This window comes from Triplophysa rosa, linkage group LG13 (genome assembly GCF_024868665.1).
Source record: "Triplophysa rosa linkage group LG13, Trosa_1v2, whole genome shotgun sequence".
Classification (NCBI taxonomy): domain Eukaryota; kingdom Metazoa; phylum Chordata; class Actinopteri; order Cypriniformes; family Nemacheilidae; genus Triplophysa; species Triplophysa rosa.
The window spans coordinates 7,257,656-7,281,105 of NC_079902.1; the positions used below are offsets into that span (position 1 = coordinate 7,257,656).

The 23,450-nt window shown below is 38.5% G+C and overlaps 1 protein-coding gene across 1 annotated transcript; it reads right to left on the bottom strand.

Moving 5' to 3' along the window:
- Positions 1 to 7,946: 7,946 nt before the first annotated feature.
- On the bottom strand, positions 7,947 to 22,845 carry kctd16a (potassium channel tetramerization domain containing 16a). Its single transcript, XM_057349591.1, has 2 exons — positions 22,025 to 22,845; positions 7,947 to 9,223 (listed from the first exon to the last, which is right to left on the bottom strand). Exons 1-2 carry the CDS (start codon positions 22,833 to 22,835, stop codon positions 8,790 to 8,792), a joined length of 1,245 nt encoding a protein of 414 aa, XP_057205574.1. The 5' UTR covers positions 22,836 to 22,845; the 3' UTR covers positions 7,947 to 8,789.
- Positions 22,846 to 23,450: the final 605 nt, after the last annotated feature.

Genomic DNA, 23,450 nt, shown 5'->3' on the forward strand with positions numbered 1-23,450 from the left:
GTGCTTCAGCTGTATCGACAGGCCACTGTTTCATTTAAAAAGCGTGAATGGATTTACCTCCAAACCCAACGTTTATCTTCACACATATTGAAAGGGTGAAATTGGGGAAATTCTCCAAAGTGCTTAAAAATATGCTCAGCTTTAGAATTCCAACATCCGCTCACATAGTGAAATATCTGCTGTCGTAATCTAAAGAAGTAAACCAAATAAACAAATTGATAAATAAACATCCATTAAAATGCATGCCCATAAGGGAAAAATCACAGATGAGATCTCTTTCATTTCTGCATCTCATATATGATATTTCTCCTGAGAAAATGACCAACACTGTAAAAATTGGTTTGTTGTTTCAATTTAAGAAATTAAGTTACCCGCTGCCTTAATTTGGAGTTAATTCAACATAAAAATATTGTTATTACATAAATTTGATGCAAAATTGTTATGTTAACTAATATTTTTAAGTTAAATTAACTAAAAATGTTAAGTCAGCCGTGTAAAGGTCTTTGCACATACAGTCCGAAATTTTCGTATGCGTTTTTTTGTATTTGGCGCTCGTTTGTACGGTGTCTCTGAATTGTCAAAGCGCCTCTCAAAATGCTTGCTACGGATGTGAAAAACGCTGAAAATCAAACCCAGTCCGAATTTTTTCATGACGAACGAAAATATCGGAGGCAGTGTGTGTGATTGACAAAACGTGAGGTCATATTTATTTTTTAACGTGTGGAAATTTCGGACGCAAATTTCGGACTCAATGTGCAATGGCCTTAACTATGCTAAAACCATTTAGCATAGATATTTAAGAGAACACATACTATTATGATAAATGAATTAATTTGACTGTGTTCTGTACAGGGGACAGTTAGAAAATTTGGTTCTAAAAGCGAACAGGGGTTAGAGATTGATGCAGTATGTCCGAACTGTATTCATACTACTCCCACTCATACTATATACTGTAGAACGCACTGTTTTAACCATCGATAGGTACTAATATAAATTCGGTATACTGTCACATTATGCTATTTCGGTTTTGTTCACATTGTCAAGGGTGATTGCGATACACCATATCATTTGTTTGAAGCCTTCATAGCTGTGCTTTATCGTGAATAAATCACAGCTTGACCAATCAGTTTCAAGGACTGGAACTAATCATTTTATAACTAAAAATAAAGGTTACTATAAACCCGGAGCCATTGACATACAGATTTACGACAATTGATCTCGCCGCTGGGTTCATGGAGCGCTCAATGGTTCCAAACAAATCCGTGCTGTCAACCTATTTGAATGGATTTTAGCGGGACAGACAACAGAAAACTATATTTGCATTAATTTTGCTAAATGTATTAGCACATTGTGTACACTGATTACTATGTTAACTACATTTATAGCAGCATTTTTTCTGGGGAGTGATGTTGAATATAAGGTCTATATGAATATGAGATATGTCCACCAACTGTATAAACATGTCGTTATTTCACCAACTGTACAGCAAATGGTTTGGGAGACACTGACATGAATGGGCTTCAGTGTAGTGTTTGGAACTATTGGACACTCCATGATGCAAGTTACTTCCACATTTCATGGAGGTCTATGGCAGTGTCGTAACTCTGTATTTCAACGGCTCTGTGTAAACCCTCTATTGGCTGAATTTGTGACATTCATTTCACACTTAAGATGTGACAGATGATTCATCATAAATTAAATTAATAGCGCAACTACCTCACTGCCAGTCTTTAAAGCCAGATGACCGCCTTGATGATGATGCCACCAACACTAGATTGCGAACACTATTTCTGACTCACTGATTCATTTGACTGACTTTTGTGTCCACTTAAGCAAACTAAAGGCAATGACGCATTAATTCATTAATTAATTACAAGTAAAGACCACATACAGCAACACACTGGGACACTGCTACACACATCCATCTCTTCCGTCATACAGATCATCATCCAAGCAAAGGAGAAAACAGATCAAAATTGCTACGATTCTAAAATTCAATTCCCGTGTGCTGATACAGGCGAAGATGGCGGGGTGCAGATAACTTTCACCTCTATCCATGAAATCAGTCTTTCAGGAGCAAACTGATGAATGTGTCACACATGGGCTGGTCCTGATGAGAGCTTCTCTCTTTCTGTGCCGCTCCAATAATACATATTAACCCTCGGTGAGACAGAAAAAAGCAGGGAGTTACATTTAAGGCTTCAGTTATCACAATAGACCTCTGTGTCTCCTGAATTTCTGTAATGTGATTTTTGGTATGACTTAGCAGTGGTTGCTAAGGTGTTCTTGTATCAGTTCAGAGACTGTGATACTATAGTTATTTTATTATAAATGGGACCAGAGGGGACCTACCCAGAAAAAGCAACTACCCTGAAAAAGTTATTATAATTTTGTTTATTGTTTTATTTATGTTTTGTTAATACTTTGTGTTTTCTTAATATTTTGAATTAGCTGGTATTTTCATTTATTTATTATGTTGCTATATACATTTATAAATGTATTTTTTTCGGTTTCAGTTTGTTTTTATTTATTTTCATTTAATCATTTTAGAGCCTCAATGAAGACATTTCTATGTTTAGTTTAGTTAATATTTAGGCTATTTTTTCGATTTCAATGAACTGAAATGTTTAAAAGTTTTAGCTTTAGTAAATTATAATAACCTTGCACCCAGAATGCCACAGGCAGGGTCGGCCCGTGGAGTTATGGGGCTCCAGGCAAGACCATTAAAATGGGCCCCTCTGGTGCAAAAATTGTCATAGCACCGCAATTTGACAAGTGAAAATAAAATACACAAAAACGACAATGTATATGTATATTTACATGTAGAAGTGTTTTTTTTATGTGCAACATATAAAACAAACCTGTTATAGTCCTACAACTGTATGTACAAATATAAATATATAAACACATTTAAACAAAGATAAGTGAAGACAAGGAATTGAACCTTACAATAGTAGATTCTATAGAATTTTACCACAGTTTACTATAGTAAATGATAAAAGTATTTTTTATGTGGGTTAAATTATAGATGGTGATATACATCGTTCTCATTTATTTTAAATGAGTTTACGCCTTAAACAATGTAAAGAAGAACCTACCTTTAAATTGAGTTTGCTTTTCTTCTTCTGCTTTTCTCTTTTTAGCTCCTGAAAAGTACCGTTTTGATGCCATGGTTTGCCTAAGCCAACCACCGCAACCTCACTAAAATAAGTCATTCGTTCTTTATCCTTGATCAATTAAGATGACTTGCATTTATTGTTGTAACGTGAACATGACGTTGTTATGAGATTCTACATTACCCATAATCCTGAAAACTCCAAGCATGCGCAATAAGACGTATTTGACATCACCTAACGCACCTCCGCAATCGCTGCAGGTTAGCCCACTCTGCTCCTACTTTTTTATGTTTTCTGTCTTTGTTCACACTGATGTTTTGTATTTTTTGTCATTATACTGTTGATTGTCGTGTGGAGAGTTTATTCTGTATTTAAATCCCTGTGGGTTTTTTCACTTACCGTTTCTATGATTCCTATGTTAATCAATAAGGTCCTTGTGCGTGTAACCGTTATTGCTGCCTGAACGTGTCTGTACGGTTGGTGTAATAGCAATTTAGACATTGAAGCCCCCGCGTGGTTGTGGGGCCCCAGGCAGTCGCCTGTATTGCCTGTTGGATGGGCCGGAACCACCTAGCAACCCCTTAGCAACCCTGGCAACACTGCTAGAAACCCTGACAACCCTGTTGTAATACTCTGCTCACCACCCACAACCTTAGCATTGTGCCAGCAGGCACACATCTACATTTTCCTCAAAAATATTAAAAACCAATGGTAAAAGTATAAACCTGGTGCAAAAAAACCCCATAGCATACTACATTTTGTAAAGGTATACCAAAATCACTTGGTTTGAATACTGTATGTTCACCATTGTTGAGCAAATCCATCCTTCTCGTTTTAATATGTCATGTGCTTATATCCTTTTTTATCATTAATCAGGACCAATACATTTCTCAATGTTTAACCACCTCCCAAAACATACAACCAGGATAATTTGTCAGTTTAGCCGTGAGTGTTTGTATTACAAGGCACCAGGGCCTGAGGGATCCCTGGTTATATCCAAACATATGGTCTGTTGTTTCACTGCATCAACATATTTCATTTGTCTTACCGATGCACCATAAATTCAGCTGTAGCCTGTACCTCTGAGCTGAACCCAGGCTCTGTTTGTAAGAAATGATTAATAGCCACTGGGATCGCTGGTCCGAATGGCTTAATTGACTTTCTGTAAATGAGAAGGCAGTCCTTGAGACAGGATTAGGTAATGAGGGGCAAAATCACGACAGCCTGCAGTAAATCACTCCTACTCCACGGTAACAGCATGGATGAAAGCACGTTTGCAAACAGCCCCGTTCGCTGACTCCGGGGCGGTCTGTTTTATAGGCATCTTTTCATTTATCTGCCCTTCTCAGCATTAATCTTTAGGAGTCACACAGATGAGCACAGGAATTTTACAAGTCCTGCATCCCCCATGTCTTTTATAAGAGCCAAAGGCACATCTCTCATTAGAAGCTGCTCACCTGCAGCGCTGGCTCTGCTGAGGGCGGGTCTCTGGGGAGGGTGCTGCTGACAGTCACGGATAAGAGTCAGAATCGGCGCTGCTGAGCACAGAGAAAATTTAAACCACAGAAGAGAGGGGACACTCTCTCGGGGTTGAAAAATAGTCGTGGCTCTGTCCTAACACGATGGAAGGACATTTTGGCTGTGCCTGAAACTGAATGCAGCTGCCTCGCTTGCTGCCCACTCGATCAATGACTTCAGTGGGTTTGTGTGAAGGTACATCTTGGCAGCATGTTTTAGGAGCCCATGAGACTGTGGGATTAAAAACATACATGCATTTTATGACCTCATTACCAACTCGCTCTTACACACATTCCTACAGATAAATGTGTGTTCAGAGACATAAGAAACAATTGTAGGTCAGGCCAGAAACCTTTTATCCTGTTCTTAAAAGCTTTTTCTATGTTTAAAAATTAGTCTGGACTCGAGGGATTTACTCTTAGCAAAAAAGACACTGTGACTTGATGGGGAGATACTGAGACTTGATGGGGAGATCACAAAAGCTCCACTCAGTTGGAGAAAACATCCCAACCTTGAATCTCAATAGGACCGAGGCCGGAAGACCTCGAAGGACAAATTTTTAGTACAAAGTATAATTTATTCTGTTTCTCTGAGAGAGTTGCTGTGAGGCACGATCTTCTCCTGCACTTCAGACCGAGATGGTGCTGCAGCTAAAATAAATACATTACATAACACACGTTTTTCATGCTAGAATAGAACTTGACATCGTAATTCATCATTCTAGATGGCACATCATTACAGACCCTGAGAAAAAAATCATACTATAAGAGTATATAAATAGTTCTATATTTTTTTATTTCTTTGGTTAAATACGGATATTATTCCTGTAGCTCAGGAGCTAGAGCATGGCGCTAGCAATGCCAAGGTCATGGGTTTGATTCCAGGGTCATACTCAGAAACAAATGTATAATGCAATGTAAGTCGCTTTAGATAAAAGCGTCTGTCAAGTGCAAAAATGTAATTGTAATGTAATGTAAATGGACATTTCCATTAATGCTGAAACCCAATGCAATCCCTTACGAAAAGTAACCATAGTTTTTTTGTGGTAAAAGTGTAGTAATGGTTTTTGGTGCATTGACTACTATTGAAAAAAAAATGTAAGTGAATGCAGTTTAGAGTTTACATACTGTAGTAAATAGTATATAAAGGTAAAACAACTGTAAAAATGAATACAACAAATCCTTCATATTAATATAGTATATAATGCCCTATTTTGGTTCGATGCAATTTACAGTTTTTTACGTTGTTCATGACACGACTTGATGTGTTTTTCCATCTTTTTACTCTAACGCAGTAGAGGGTGCTGTTATACATCTTCTGAAAGAGTACAGCATCTACAGATCTAAAAACAAGCAAACGCTCCATCCATTTTTTACCTGAAGAAATCTGGGTGTGTACATCTATTGATTTGTTTAAATTAAAATCTTATTTAAAATTAACACAAATTTTGCATATGTATATTTTGCATTTTGTATATGCATATGTGTGTTTTTAATTTATGTTTACCTGCTAAGGGACTGCGGATGGAAATTAGCCTGTGGGCTAAATTGAGTACAATGCATGATATGGAAACATTAATGTTATAATTGTACATGGTCAATTTCAAATAAACTTAAATAATAAATAATAATAATAATAAGTTTTGGACAAAAACATGATTTTTCTCAACTTTTTTCTGCAGAATCTTGTGCTTTTTGAGGAAAGAAAAGGTATATTTGGGAGGAGATAAAATAGAAGGAATAAAAAAGACTATTATGGTTTTATTTTTGCTTGTTTAAAAGCAGATTCTCTGTTGTCTCATTTGGTATGTTCATATAGTCATTAACAAAAACATTCTGAAGGCCATAAAAGTTTTGTGAAAATTAAGAAATGCTGGCCATGGCTGGCAACTTTATTAAAACGCTGGGGGGGGGAGTTAAGGATATAGAATAACACTATAGAGTGCAAAGTATTTCACCATAAAACAGTGTGAATTGCATAAGGCCCAGTCTGCTCATGAAAAGTGATGACAGGTGCTGAATTATTTATGATATTATCTTATTGTGCAGTATTCACACAATATCAATATTTACATCTACTAATATCACGATTATTATCAATACTGATACGTTGTGACAGTTCTAGACTCTAGTATGAAGTCAGTTCATGTGTCCTAGCAGAGTAACTACAGGTAGTTCATTGAACTAAATACGGACATAAATATACTAAACATACTGTTTAACTTACATTTCAAAAGTATTGCTTATAATTATAAACCTATTCTGTAAAATGTTTTGCTTGAAACATAGCTGTATTTTGAATATCAAGTAAATAACAGTCATGTTTTTTTAAGTATAGTTCAAAAGTACTAAATCTATTTACAGAGTAAATGCTTTTCAGCGTTTCTCCACTTTTGTATGATAAATGCAAATGAGGGTTGATTCAGATTTAGTTTGAGAGCTACTGGTCTTCGTCTTACCTGACTATAGCGTAAGTTATTCATTCTGAACTTTCCTTAAGAGCTGCTGCTATTGATTCTCAAAGAGAGTAGTGTGTCAGTACACAGACCAAATTCTGGATCCTTCCCATGCTCTATATATCGATCTGTTTGAGAGTATATTATAGACACAGGGAATGGATAGAGGGGCCATTTTGGTTTGAGAGAATAAGTACAAGCAGACATAACACAAGCTGCATCAAAAAGAGGATGACGATAACAGTGACTTTGATGCTGCGTGAAAAATTTCAACTACAAAATCAATTAAAGGCTCTGAAAGTTAATTAGCGTTAGTATGCATGCTGGGCTTGAATCGAGGGTGGCTGGGCATGAAATTATGCAGATGGAGACTTGAAAAGTCCCATACACATATCATTTAGTAAATGACGTGGAGAACATTAGATGAAATAACATTTGTTAGAATAAACACAAATTTCTTCTAAAAACAATGATCTCCAATGTCAGAATTCAATGTCTAACAATTTTAATGCAAAGCACTACATCTCAGCGTCTCCTGCATTCCCAAAGCCACTTATGAAACCCAGCATCGCTGCAGAATTTTACAGCTAAAAATACTCTATTACAAACGGTACTGCTGATATTCATCAACAAATGTCTTTCACACACACCGACAAAACTAATGTATCAGACAGCAGAAAGCAGATTTACACCATCTTGCATCTAAAATCGACTAAAAATTGAAAGCAGTGTGGGAAAGAGATTTGTTTGACGGTTGAGAATTAGATTCAGCAAAGCTTATAATCTGTAAACAGAGATGGTTATGGTCACGTGACACATTGTTCACGAGGAGACCATTTATTTTCTCACATCTTCTATCCGATTTGCATACGTATATTCTCATTTGCCACAAACAAGAAACAACCAGCCTGTTTAAATGCCAAGCCGGTTCTAATACGAAAATGCGCTTTGTGATGTGTCTGGATTATAACCACTACGATGAACAAACTGTATTTTAAACTCCACTCATTTAATGACTCATTGCACAATCAACAAAAAAGCTCATATACCCACAACAGGCAGAACAACGGTCTCAGCACAAATGTTCACAAAGAATAAAGAAACAAGCTAATATTTCAGTCCGACTCTCTGTGATGTGTTTCAGATTTGTGAATAACGTTTGGTGAATAATGTAGATCAAACCATCAATTAAATGGAGATCATTGATCTATATGAGTTCAAGAACATGCATTGTCGTCTGTTTACCGTCTTTAGTCCTTTAAAGGGTATTTTTGTGTTAATACTGTCCGATACTGACCAATGAGGATGCAATACACGTTTACACAGGAATCAGTGTTGCATACACAGTTTGGATATTATACAAAAGTGCTGTGCTTGTGCCAACTCCGGGCATTCACGGGTAATACGCTATTGTGAATATTTTGTATACTGTAACTATACACACAATCTAATTGAGAGGTTTGCTTTGTCTAGACACTGTGAAATTAGTTTAGAGCTTGATGCCATTGTGTTTTGTGGCAAAACAGAACCGGTCCCTTCAGGAGTCACTTAAGGTTCACCGAATGATTTGTGCTTCCTGTTGGATGATTACACCGACAACCCAATTAAGCCCGAGAACTAGAGGAATTATAAAGTCATCTTATGCGGCAAGGCTTTGTTGCGTCGCCCTAATAGGCTCAGTGAGTCTGCAGGAAATGATTTCAGAGCTGATATTTCTTCAGGAGCTCTGACTGCCACATGTACTTCCTCTGCGGAAAGCGCTCGGGAATTTTAATCCGTCTGAACTCCTGGATGCATTTCTCTAGCTCCTGCTCTGGCGTGAGCTTCTCTTTGGCCGGTTTCCTCTTCCCCGCCATGACGTCACGTGGTCCGGTGTTTCGGACGTGAAGCAGGTCAGTTCTCCTGGGAATCGGGGTTGGACCCTTTTTCACCGGACGGTCCAAAGTCTGGATGTTGGGCTGGCGGGTGACTGGACGAACGATAACCGTCTCCTGGGGGGAGCTGGCTTCCGATTGGGTCTCGGAACAGGAAGTTGAGAGCTCATTGAGGGACGTGCCGCTCTCGCCCTCACGTTCACTCTTGTGACTCTTGCAGCAGCAGTCGCAGTGAGAAGAAGACCACACGGATGGACCACCTTAAAAAACAAAATCACATTATCACATATATTCATACAAAAACTGCTGAGCTACATAGACTGACAACAGAAGTTCATAAAAGACAAACTGTAAGTCAGCGTGGAAGTCATTTGCGATTTTGTGGGGTTTCAGATTGCAGTGGAATCAGTATCGTTGTGAGAAGATGAGAAGATGGATGCAACCTGATAACAAAGGTGAACGAGTTGAGTTGAACAAATATATCCCCCATTTCCTCTTATATGACTGTAGCTCAATAATATGAATGCTCTTCCAATAATATGGGTGTTTCTCATTTTACCCAGTCAATACTTGTGCCACCTTCTAACCAATAAGAAAGAAGAACAGATGAAAGTGTGTCTCCAACTTGGAAACATTTGAAAATGTTGCCTCAAGGGCTGTCGCTATATACCGGTATTGACAATAATCAGGATTATTGATAGTATGCTAATACTACACATATAATAATATTGTAAACAATTTGGCATCAGTATGACACTGAAAATAGGTTTGCACCTGTTTAAAGGAACATTTCGCCCCAAAATTTAAATTCTGTCATCATTTATTCACCCTCTTGTCATTTCAAACCTGTACGAGTTTCTTTCTTCTGCAGAACACAAAAGAAGATATTTTGAAGATTCTTTTGTGTTCTGCAGAAGAAAGTCATACAGGTTTGAAATGACAAGAGGGTGAGCAAATGATGACAGTATTTTCATTTTTGGGCGAAATGTCCCTTTAAAGGGGTCATATGGCGTGAATACGTGTTTTCCTGTGTCTTTGGTTATAAGTTGCCCATGCATGTATTAGACACATACAATTCCAAAAATGAAAGTGTGGGAACAAAATATGCATTCTATCTAAAAGCGAATGCTCACCAGACCTGCCTGAAATGCCTCGTGTAACCACACCCCCACAAATCTACATCAGTTCGTGGTATGATTTGACTAAGACCGCCCAAATGTATACGCAAGTAAGGTGGTCGTACCTGTCAGTACAATTGCTTTGGAACCTGATGCTCCAAATATGGTAAGAGGCGTTACATTTCCATCACACGCTTGCAGTAGTTGACCAATCACTACGCACTGGTTAACTGGCCAATCATAGCACACCTCGCTTTTCAGAGCGATGAGCTTTGTAAAGAATCCACACTTTTCAGAGAGGCGGAGCAAAGAGGAGATACAAACATGCACGGTATGTGGAAAATACAGCGTTTTTCAACCTTAAATCGTGTATACACATTGCATTACATCTAAAACAAACCATAATATTCGTTTTAGCCGTGTCATATGACCCCTTTAACATTTTGCTCTAAGAGCCACAATAGTTCAAATTCTCTCTCTCTGCCTTCTTACATTTTGAATTTTATAGAAAATAAAGATTAATTTTACTTATTTTATTTTCAGAGGACATCATTATTGTGAATTATTTTGTCTATGATAATCACGTATTGAAAATCTGATGTTGTGACAGTCCTAGTTGCCTCCTGCATCTCAGAACTGCCACATATGTCTCCATTAGAGTTTCAGAAGAGATCTCAACAATATCACAAACTGAGCTCAAATTTGCCTGCAATCAAGTCAAGATTTCCTCTCAAAATACAAATGCAAACGAAACTCACAACCTTGGAAAAAATAGATCATGAACATTGCACAGTAAATCACATTAATATGTACGACTGCGAGCCGGCAGCTTGACATTGAACATTGTGACCTTATCAATTTGACCTTATCAAAGACATAAAGAATTCACATTTAAATCGCTGTTTGAACCATATGTATTGATCTGTTTTGTGTTTTGAACAAAGAGCTTTGCTAAAACCACAAAGGTCTGAGTCCCTGTCTCAAATAGACAACAGTGTACATCAAGCCCCTTTGTTATCTGATGGACACGTGTACACATCAAAACTAGAAGTATGACAACACAAAAATGTCCAAGCATCATTGTATTAGCCATTCTTGGACAACAAAATGTGAGTAAATATCTGATCAGAATTTTTTGTAGTTCTTCAAGCACTTTGAAACCTTCACAGACCACAAACCAACCTCTAGCTATTCTGTTTCCTGGCACAAGCTGTATCGGCCCCCATGCATTACCTGTCCGAGAGCCCATGTTTCTCCTTGAGTTCGTGGAAAAGAGCTGACCTCCCTTTCTTGGGATACTGAACTTTTAAAATGTCACTATCACTACTTCAAAGCAGCATCCAGATGAATCCCATAAAATCATTTAAATTTTCTCATTCCAGCTGTCATGAATTCCCAATGTGGCTTTAAGAACATAAAAATCAGTACCCATAGCTTGACAGAGGTTCGCTAAAATAAGTCAGACATTTTCTCCACAGGGATCGTGATATCTCCATCTTCCTGTTATTGGTGTTCCTTTCTCTCGTGTATTGAATTTCAACTCTTTTCCTGGCATACTCTTAAAGAGAATTATCACCTATGAGACATCAATGAAAAAAATTAAAAAAACACTAACCCTCTCTCTTTCTCTCAACAGGTATTGGTCTAGCTTTTGTTGAAACCAGTAACTTTGTATTATTACCTATTGTATTATTGCTCCTGTATGACGTATCGCTTATTGCTCCCTGAACTCTCTGTAAGTCGCTTTGGATAAAAGCGTCCGCTAAATGACTAAATGTAAATGTAATTACGTATGACTATTAGTTAATGACAACACATTTGTAATTACGTTCACCAGGTGTATCGCAAAAACATTATTGTACATGTTCCCCATGCATCTTAAGGCTAAAATACACTACAAGACTTTTGCTCAGATTTTGCCCAGATTTTCAGTCTAGACTTATTGCAGAAAGTCTGTGCCAGTCTGCAGATTTGATCAGTTAGTGTGTTTCTATCTGAAACTTTCAAAAAGTCTGCAAGTGTGTGATGTCTAGTTTAAAAAAAATCTATTCAGATTTTAAAAGTCTTGTAGTGTATTCCAGCCATTATTTAAACAGACACATACAGCAAATCATTAAACTGAGTTGCGACTACTTTCCACCGAATGTAATAACAACCTTATTGGAGGCAGAGTGGTTGCATTGAGCTCCAAACCAAAAAAGGTTTAGTGGCTTTCTGATGGGAAACCATGAATCTGACACCAGAAGCAGCAAAACATTTTGCGGCGTGAAAATTCAATCAGGTTCTCCTTTTCCCGTTGTACCCACTTTCCTCTCTGTCCATCTTAATTTCATTCTCATCTATTTTTCTTTTTGTGTAGCATATAGAGGGTCAAAGGAGAGGCGTTTTATTGAAGGACAGGTTCAGAGATTGTTTCAAAACACAGATAGAACACAGGATTCGATCTCAGTACCAACCGTATCATAAGCAAGGTTAAAACTGTCCCTCAACTTGTGGATATCCTCAGATGCCACATTCATTTAAAAACTTTATAACTTTTAAGTTTATATTGACTAACATGTTTATTTTAGCTAGACCTTAAAGCAGTAGATTCCATAATAATGGTTTGTCATTATTACGGTAAGAGGTAAATATCGAATGGCCTCAGTCAGCAGGACATTAGGCTAATCGCGTGCTGTTTACCATATTACTCAACAAGCTTATTGCAGCATCTGTCAGACAAGAAATGGATTGCATTTGGCTTCATCCAGTCGTTCTCTGTTGTCTTCTGATCTCCAGCAGGTTACAGAGCAGCATGGAGCTGCCCGGATCATATTGCAAGCCCATTATGGTCGGGGCTCGTCTGCCGAGCTAAATCAGTTACCACATGTGAGTGCATCCTTATGAATTACACCAGCTTTAGAGATGCATTTGGCACTGTGTTCGAGCATAGACGAGCTCATCGCGGGGGCAACCACCCACCTAAGCGGTGTATACCCACAATGCATTGTGTCAAAATGCTTGCTTCGGATCTGCGTTCTCCTGAACAGTAGGTTTTATGTAATGTGTTTTCCCTCTACAGTGGAGCTTGGACAGAAGTCCTTTTCGAATCCTAAAAATAGCATGACGCAGTTGTGTGCATTTTTTAAGTCAGCAGTCAATCTTGTAACGCCATTAAGCAATGGATGCTAATGTGAGCGAATCAAATGGGCAGCATGTATAATGTATTTTTGTTTGTGAGCTGCAGTGAGATGGTGCCAATAATGAGTGCTTCCTGTGTATATGGGCATTAGAAGTTGGAGAGTTGTTCAACTGTTACAAACTAGTGAGAAACAAAAGTCAGCAAACGAAAGTTGGAGATTTCCAACACTTCCTGTATTTTTCAAAGACCTAACTATAAAGCCCCGTTCACACCACCAACGACATGATCTAATTCATTTCAATAGTACACTGTAAAAAAATTATTTGCTGCCTGAAATGTTCAAAGCAGAGGTAACACACGCCTTTTCTGCCAATCTCATATTAATCTTGAGTACCTATAGAGTGGTATTGCATACCTAATATCTTCGAAGAGCAGTAAGTTTGATCACATTTATGTAAGACAGATCCAGTTTTACGATTATTTCCGAAAACAGTCGAGCTCCTGGAGGCGTGCAGTGGGCGGAACTAAAGCACGAGCACTATCCCAAAGTTTGTGTTGTTTACACGTGCACGCACGTACGCACCGGTTGCCAACAACTTAGTTTCACTTACGGCGTGTGGTTCATGACCGGCATCTTTTAGCGCTGGGACCATCTATCAGTTTCAAACGATCTGCAAACCCAGCGCTATATCCTCGTTTTTTGACAAGTTCGACAAGTTAAGCATGAGAATCCAGCATGTTTAACATTGTAAAGAAGTCAGATTGCATGCAATAGCCCCCCCCAACCTTAGTACCATCAACTTGGTTTTACATCAATTCAGCTTGAGCATAAGTTAAGCTATTTAAAATGATTTATCAAGTTATATCAACTCAACACTGGCCAAAACTTAAAATAGTAAGTTGAAGGACTTGTAAAGTCAAGTTGATCGCACTTAAAATGTAAGGCAGCCAGAGGTGGGTAGTAACGCGCTACATTTACTTTGTTACATTTACTTGAGTAACATTTTGGAAAATATGTACTTTTTAAGTAAAATTAAAAGTGTGTACTTTTACTCTTACTTGAGTAAATTTCTCATAGAAAATCTGTACTTTTACTTCGTTACATAACTTACATTGCGTGACGTTCCTTCGTTCCTTCATTTTAAAATATGCTTTTTAAAACGCGTTGTTTATTTCAAGGTTGTCGTCTCTTTTTACGGGCATTCCCGAGTGATCGATTCTTTTGAGTCGATTCCTTTGAAAGCTTTAATTGAACAATGGGCAAAACCATTTGAATAGGCTAATGAATCAGTTCAAATGATTTGTTCAGTTCGCAGCACGATCCGAATCATCTGAAGCAGGATTACTCACTCCTCGTAGCGCGAAACTTAAGAACACGCAGAACACAAAGAGCGTTGGATGAAGTGGATATGAATCTATATCTATACAATCAAAACTGCAAATGTGTCATATTGTTTGCCAGCAATGATAAATGCCCGCCATATGCGCGCACCCGCGCGACCTGTTCGTCAGACACAGAGACGTTGGCTTGCAGAAATATACATTTGAAGAACAGAAGGAAGAAAACGTGTTGATGGGCGTGTGGTTCACTGTTTACTGTTTGTTTACAAGTAAGAGCGTTTCACAACACACACGTGACACAACACGAGAAAACACGAGCTTTGATCAAAAATGTGTATTTCATTTAAGAGAGCACTGCAGATGCTCTAGATCATCTTAGGAAATGCTCTGAGTTTAGTTCATGCTTTAGTTTGACATGGTCTATTATTCTAAATAAGTTGTGTAAACTACATTGACATCAGGACTAGATGAAATTTACAGAAATGCTTGTCTCTTCTGTGTTTGCCTATTCTTTAGTCTCTCTAGTATATTGCAAAGATATCCGCTTATGATAATTAAAAATATTGATTAAAATGTAATATTAAAACATTGGCGTTAATATTAATTTTATGTAGTAGGCCTATATAATCAGATACAAAGTAACTAAGTAACTAGCTACTTGAGTAGTTTTTTCATTGCATACTTTTTTACTTTTACTCAAGTAATTTTTAAAATAGTGACTTTTACTTTTACTTGAGTAACAATTTCTCTAGTTACTTGTACTTTTACTTGAGTAAAGATTTTGGCTACTCTACCCACCTCTGAAGGCAGCAAATAATCTGTATCTTAGCAACTTTCAGCGACATGAGCAATAGTGACCTAATAATGAACGACTTTCGGAAGCACCCACCAATGGGACTAAAGCAGTGGAGCCCACATCATCTGTCTCTCATCAACTGCAGTGTTTTATAACTGTTACTACGGAAACCAAAACTAGGAACGTCTTCTATTAACTTCATAGCAAGAGACGGACGACACACAGCTGGCAGTGTGAATGCATAAGTATGGCTGTCACAGTATCAGATTTTCAGAACACACTTATCGCTGTGTCCATAATGTTATTGTGATATCTGTTCATTTTTATAAAATAAAAAATCTGTCAAATTAATCTTTTGTTTATTTTGGTCAATGAATCAAAACACTTAATATAATGCTGTGTTCACACCAAACGGGAAAAATTGCGTTCCTCGCACTTTATTACGCGCAGGAGAAGTTCGTTATTTTTGCGTGAATGGCGCAAAAATGACAGACTTTCTTGCGCAAGTTGAAATTTGTGTCAATTGCGCTGCCCGATTTGCATCATTCGCATCGCCCATCGCGAGTTCTCGTCTATTCGCGTCCTTGCATTGACTTTGTTTGTAATTTACATCAATTTACATTAAATCGCTTAATTCACGTTTGGTGTAAACACAGCATAACTGTAGCAGGCAGAAATAGAGAGTTTGTAACCATTGACTCTTAAGGCAAAATTTGAAACAGGTGCTTAATAACTTATGATATTAACACAATATTGATAATCACGGTTTTTAATGACTGTTATTGTCAATTCCTGTATATTGTGACACTCCTAACTAAGCAAAAAAGTTCCTTCGGGCCATACGGCAGAGGATCCAAAACCGTCCGGCTCCAAATTTAAGGTCTATCTACAAACAGCAAATGGAAAGAATAAATATTCCCAGCTCTTGAAAAATGAGTCAAGCCTTCTATTTTGACATGCCAAGAAAGTCGACCAATCACGCTCACCACAGCCCCGCAGGCATTTCTCGACTGAAGCTATTTTCACCAAGCCGGGGTACACGCACGCATCTGGGTCTCCGCCTCGGTTTGTACACTACAATGGCGACCATCAATTTCACTGAGAGAGAAATACAATTCCCTCTGCAAGTATATGGTCACTGTCTGCTTCGAGATGTAAAAAGGATGAAGGAATCTCTTAGGTTCCTAATTTGCGAATCTGTTAGAAATTGTGCACGATAAAGCAGTTAATGTGGGATGACTTTGACGCGGCTGCTCGGCAGTCCGAGCTTTCCCAGTATAAAATCAATAAGGCATCAACATCAGCATCAATTCAACTCCATGTTTGCTGTATAATATCTTTTTCAACACGGGCTTTGTGATAAAAGGTCTGTGTAAAAACACAGTGTGTTAGTGTGGGATTATGATCTAAATAAAGCCAAAGACCCCCCCACGCTCCACTATGGCACTGCCTACGGTTTAGTCATGTTTATCTGCTTGTTAATGCGCAAACTGGGCCGTCTTTGTCCTTGCGGAGGATCAGTCATATAGATGATTCTTTACAGATTAATAAAGCTGGTGTTTAAAATACAGTATAAAGAATACTGTACATTGCACATAATGTTGAGTGTGCATAGTGTATGTGATATATATTTATTCAAAGCACTCCAGATGCAACCACAGGGGTCTTGGATAAGCCCTGAAAATCCACTGACCCTAGGGTCAAATCACCATATGAGATGTGAGAAACTGTGTCAGACCCTTCAAGCAAAGAGCTGACCAATCACAGACAAGCTGATATGAAATGAGGCGTGATGACAGAAGGGTTCGACGAGTTTTATATTATAAAGCACTCATTGTCATAATCCAAGAACAAACCAATACAAGTCTCACACTGTTATCCAGATGCTTTCTCTTGGAAGATTATGCTTAATGTGACAATTTCATCCCCTGTGTGATATTGACATGAGCCACAATCTCCTTCCTTTGTTAAAGGCAGCCATGTGCGTCAATGGCAAAGAAGAGCCCGACAGATGGAATGAAGAGCATATATCATCTCAATGTAGTCATGACCCCTCTTTAACAGCTCATGGGGTGTAATAAGACCACTAGAACAGGATGACAAAGCCCTTGTCTTCGCTAAAGTGCTCTCTGTTCAGATATAGAGAAGATTCCGTGGCATGCTGAAGAAAAGCAGCCGTCTACAGACTGAATTGTCTACTTAAAGACTCTAAGTTTAAAGTAGTCTGACATCTTTCTGGCAGCATTTATTTACTGCCACGTCATTCAACACCTGTATATGACTGTCATAAGATATTTTGAGAAATGTCTCTGTGGTTTTGTGTCCATACAATGGAAGTCAACAAGGTCCAATGTTGTTTGGTTACCAGAATTCATCAAAATATCTTCTTTTGTGCTTTGCTGAAGAAAGAAAGTTGTACTGGTTTATAATGACATTATGGTGACTAAAAAACAAGCTGCTCTTTAAGGCCTGAAGAGTAGATTATCTATTGGAAAAGGAATTCAAGAGTTTATCGGGATGTTTTGCAGGGGAAGGTGAAGCCATGTGTCTATAATTTAAGATCAACAGAAGTTGGGTGATGCAACAGGACAGTGACCCAAATCACAGGAGTAAATCAACAGCAGAATGGCCTTGACAGAAGAAACTACACCTTCAGCAGTGGCCTACTTCTGACCTCAACACAACTGAGATGCTCAAGAGATAGATGTTTTAATTTCATTTTAATTCTGTCAAACCTGTGTGAAACAGTGTACATGTATTTTAAGGGATAGTGAAAATTCGGTCATCATTTACTCACCCTCAGATTGTTCAAAATCTGTATACATTTCTTTGTTCTGATGAACACAAAGGAAGATATTTGGAAGAATGTCAGATCTCATGCCCCATTGACTCCCATAGTATTTATTTTCCCTTCTATGGGAGTAAATGGGGGATTAGGTCTGTTTGGTAACAAGCATTCTTCCAAACATCTTTCTTTGTGTTCAGCAGAACAAAGACATTTGTACACATCTGGAACAATCTGAGAATGAGTAATTGACGACAGAATTTTCATCTTCGGCGGAACTATCACTTTAAGTGCAGTGAGTAAAAGTATAGCGTAAAATAACACCCTAAAGTTATTTTCATATGTAATGTATATGAAAGCAACTGAAAAGAACAACATTTCTTATATAAATAAGAGATAACTAAACAAATTGTTGGGGGTAAATGAAAGTAATTAACCAAAAGATCTTCACAGCATCTCTTGCTGTATGTTTGTTTATATTTATTAAAAAAATGGTCCCATTAAAAAGCTGCTCTTAGAGTAAAAAACGAGAGAAAATAAATGCTTTTCACAGCAGGATTTGTCTTACGCAGGCAAAGTATTAAGGCCCTTAAGTTAATGTTTCCTGGAGAATAGAAACATTAACGGATAAGAGGAATGACTTCACTGATTTGCTTTCCATCTCAGGTGGGCCAAATGTTTTTATTATAGGACTGGGATGGAAAATGTCTGGATCTGCCCCATCTCAAATCCCACAGTGGAGACAGGACTGATTTCGATAATGACTGTAAATCACTTGCATTTGCAGGCATAATAGAAATTGCATATGGTTTCTCTCTCTCTCTCTCTCTCTCTCTCTCTCTCTCTTAACAAGGGTGTATTTTGACAAGTTTAGTTGCCAGCTTGAAAACTCAGAGTGTGCTGTAGGACTTAGACACAACATGAACCACACTTCATTCCCCCACTAACAGCTACACCTTTTCCAGCTGCATTGGACTGGAAGCAATGTGACAAGCCATGCCATGATGTTGAGTTACATGAAATGCAAAATCATATAGTGTGAGACTGAATCCAAACAAGAATTTTAAAGGTGATTATGCATGCAACGTCAGCTTCGGTTGATGGTCCTCCTTTCTGACTCAACACGTCACACTTAAATTATCAGCATTCTTAGGCAGCACTGAAGGTGACCTTAGACACATCTGATAGCTCTTTAATTGGAGAGCCTTCAAGTGGGCCTATGATGTAAATGAATAGCTAAATTATTTTGGCCTGTAATGATCAAAAGAATAAAGATAGAATGAGGAGAGATAAGGATGGGGGTTGTTACTGAAACTTTTTCTTCAAAACTTTTCCTCATAAAAATGAATAACATTTACTTTTTGAATGGAATTTACATCTGCCTGCATAAGAAAAAGGGCAAGTGTTTTATACCTTGTTGTGTTAACTTTGAGAAGAAGTAGAAATGTCATAATTTACACATTCTGCACTATTCATCATCAACGTGTGTTTAGAATTTAAATGTTGCTTTGCAACCCAGGCACAATTCAGGGTCTCCATGAATTGCTTGCAATAAATAAAAATAAGGGGAAAAGTCAATAAATGAGTTCTGTTTGAATGCAGCGTTGAAATCTGTGCGAGATGTTTTTGAATCTGAATTCTTGTTCTGCTTACCAGAAATCACTGTAGCTGAGATTTTTGGCCATTAATCACAACTGTTAATTAATGCAGAGACAGAACTGAGCAGTTGGTACAAATAATTAAAAAAATGTCGAGGACAACCTGCAACACATTTTTCAACTATAAGAACGGGCTGAGAAGGCATGTTGAAGTGATGAAGTAAATAAGCACAGAAGGGAGTTAGCGAGAAAGAAAAATATGTGAGTGAGAGACAGAATGAGCGAGAAGCTGCATGAAAATGTAAAAGAGAGAGAGTAAGAAAGTGAGGCCCCTTTGACCACAAATGATATATTACCAATCTCTTGGGCCGTCTAAATTGGTAAATGTGTCATGTGGGTGATGGGAGGTAACAACACAAGAGAAAGCAGTGAGGCCTTGAAAAAGCATCTGGTTCAGTTCACCGGGGGATTCAAAAGCTAACAAACTGAAGAAATCAGGAATTTACCTATCATGCTTTAAACCAAAATGTTCAGGGTAAACGAAAATAAGAACTACACTGACATAATGAAATACAAGTTGTTACATTGATACAACATGTAGTTTTATGACAATATCATATTGTGATGATGTTATTTGTGAAGGGACAAAATAGAACTGATTACCCCCCCCTAAAAAATGTATGATGCATGTAAATTGTAAACTTCCAAGGGTATGAATAGCTTTAATAGCTCCTTGCCACAGACTTTCTTCATCAGAACTAAGCAGTAATGCTGAAAGAAAATGTTAGGCCAATTTTATGTTTTTAAAGCAAACATAAAAATTCTGTCATTATTTATTTACCATGGTGTTGTTCAAAACCTGTATTCTTTCCTCTGTAGAACACAAAAGAAGATATTTTGAGAAATCTATCTGTGTCCATACGGTAGAAGTCAATGGGGTCCAATGTTGTTTGTTACCAACATTCTTCAAAATATCTTCTTTTGTGTTCTGCTGAAGAAAGTCTAATAGCCTACAGATTTGGAGTGACATGAGGGTGAGTAAAGGAAAGAATTCTCATTTTTGGGTGAACTGTCCCTTTAAGAACATCAGTCACTGGTTAAAGATCAATTATAATACAACAAAATGTAATAAGTATAAATTGCTTGCACAGATCTGTCCTTGTAATTGTATCGTTATGGCATCTACTGGCAGGGACTAACTGGACCATGCAAACTCGCCAAACCAGGATGTCTTGTTACACAAGATTATCATACAAAATACAATGCTAGCTATAAATACTGTGTGGTTACATTAACAGGCTAGCTTCCTGGATGATGTTACATCTAGTGCTATTGAATTACTACTGTTTGTAGTGATTCTCCTCTCTATTTAAATATAAATCGATCTGTGTAAGAAACGGGCATATCAGGAAACGCTCAAAGTCAAATTCCAGTAATATTTTATATGATGCAAGATACGTTTTTTGTGATCATTATTGTAATGTTCTACTTTATGATTTCTGAGTTCTCCTGTCAATCAAATGCTATTCTAATACATTGCAGTATAACATACTCTTTACGTGTCATACGTTTCCACATTAGGTGTAGGATATGGGAGGAGACCAAAAGCTGCAGTAATTATACTGATGACAGTGAACAAATCATTAAGCAGCCATATGTCCTTTAGCCCCAAATCTCCTGCCTGTCCTCCAGAAACTACCTCGTCCCGCCAGCCTAGTCTTTTTAGGTTTTCCAATGGGACAAATTTGGGGTTTAAGAACAAAGTGATTTTTAATTGGCCATATGCTGCAGCATCTCTCTCGTTTAAGACAATGGCTAGTCAAAAGAACAGGAGGAAACTATATCCAGATGAAGTGTAGAATGAGATGTAGGCGAGGATGAGAGAGAGGAAGGGAATGACACGGCCATCACTGTGATAGATTACTGAAATATTCATACCACACTCTGCTCATCTCCCTGAGATCTATACTTGAGGGAAATCTCAACATCTGCATTGGCTCAAAAGTATCTGGATTCCTCTGAACCCCCTATGGCAGAATACAAACCCTTATACATTTTGTACATTTGTCAGCTAGCGAAAGTAGTGCCATTTACTCGTGTCAGACATACTAGTTTATTTTTGTGAGGAAGTAAGTTTAGGTAATTGAGCAATTATAGAGAAGTATTATGTAGAAATTGAGCTGCGCCCCCTATCGGCACTCATTCATTGCGTGTTAAAACATGCCGTTTATGAGCATCTTAAATCAACTGTCTAATAATTATTTAATCTAAAATGACAAACGTTTAAATTAAGTCCACTTACGATAGAAGACATACTCTGTGTTGTTTGACCAGCATCTGTCATCCGTATTTCTATTATAAGGGGATGCGGTGAGTGATGAATTGCACGCGACGATGTGAAAGCCGCTTTCCGCGAGCATATCAAACGCTCGCTCCAGGTGGCTAAACTTCAGGTAAAACTGAGAGGTGTATCGATCTAGTGGCCTGTTAGGATCCCTACTTTCATTTAACGTGTCGTCAAAAACTTCTTTAGCCAGACCGACTCTTCCGCAAATGAATATTTTGGGAATATACGCTCCTCGAGCTTTTGGATCGTTGTCCCGCCCGAAGGCGCACGAGCTCTTGTATCCCACCGTAATGAATCCATAGCGCCTATCGCGCGCGTCCAGGTAGGATGTCGGGTACAGCCTGTGGTCGCTTCCCTGGGACGCATCGTCCAAATCGCTATGGGCGATTTCATCTGGTGTCAGGATCTTCACGAGCTCGGGCAGCTGGAAGAACTCGGCTTCCCTTTGAAGCCGCGCTTTCTCCGGAAAGTAATCCGGCAGGACGACGCTCTTATCTCGCAGATAGTCCAAGACGTATCGAAAAAGAAATCCGTCCCTGTCGACGAAGTAGCGTCCCTTGATGTCCTGGGCCAAGTCGTTCGAGATGTCCTTTTTGTTGGAGAAGATTTTTCCCAGCAGTGAGTTTGGCACGCTGGTCAGGGTGGCATGGCGGGTGTAGTACACCTGTCCACCTACATTGAGCTCAACCACATCAGAAGAGCAACTCTGGGCACATCCAGTGTCCTTGGGCGATTGATAAGTCCTGCAGTTTTCAGTCAGTGCCATTTTGGTGTCAATGACAGTGTCAATCTACAAAAGTTTTTGATTCAGTGACTGAAAAGTAAAAAGACATAACCCGCCCGTTCTTTAACACGCATGCGATATCGCGCGTGCAATGTATCTAGAAACCTGCTTAGTTTTCGCAACAAAAAATACCAAAATGACACGTCCCATTACGCGTCTATTACCACACGATGATGATCCGCAAACCAACATCGCTGTTATGAAAAAATGTAAACAAAATCAAAGAGCTCTCACCCAGAAGTACATTTAAATCATGTAGCTCATGTACCCTCCACTTTCTCGAAAATCCAAAAACAAGTCATAAAAAATGAAAGAATTGCACCAGCCGGGACAGCTTCAACTTCCGAGGAGTCCCTTTCTGTCTCCGGTAACTTGAAATCTTGTCCAGCAGCGCGAACGGTTTGTCTACATGCGCCTGGCACCCAACCAACACCTAAACGATCATTTCAGTAAAAGGATCTCTCCAGAAGGAAATGGGGGTGCATTAGGAAGTTTGTGCATCCTGACTCTCCAGAGCATCAGCAGCGTAGTGCGAATGAATGCAACGAGCATAGAGAGGCTTAGAGGGGGAGGGAGACCATTCTTAGGGAGATGAGC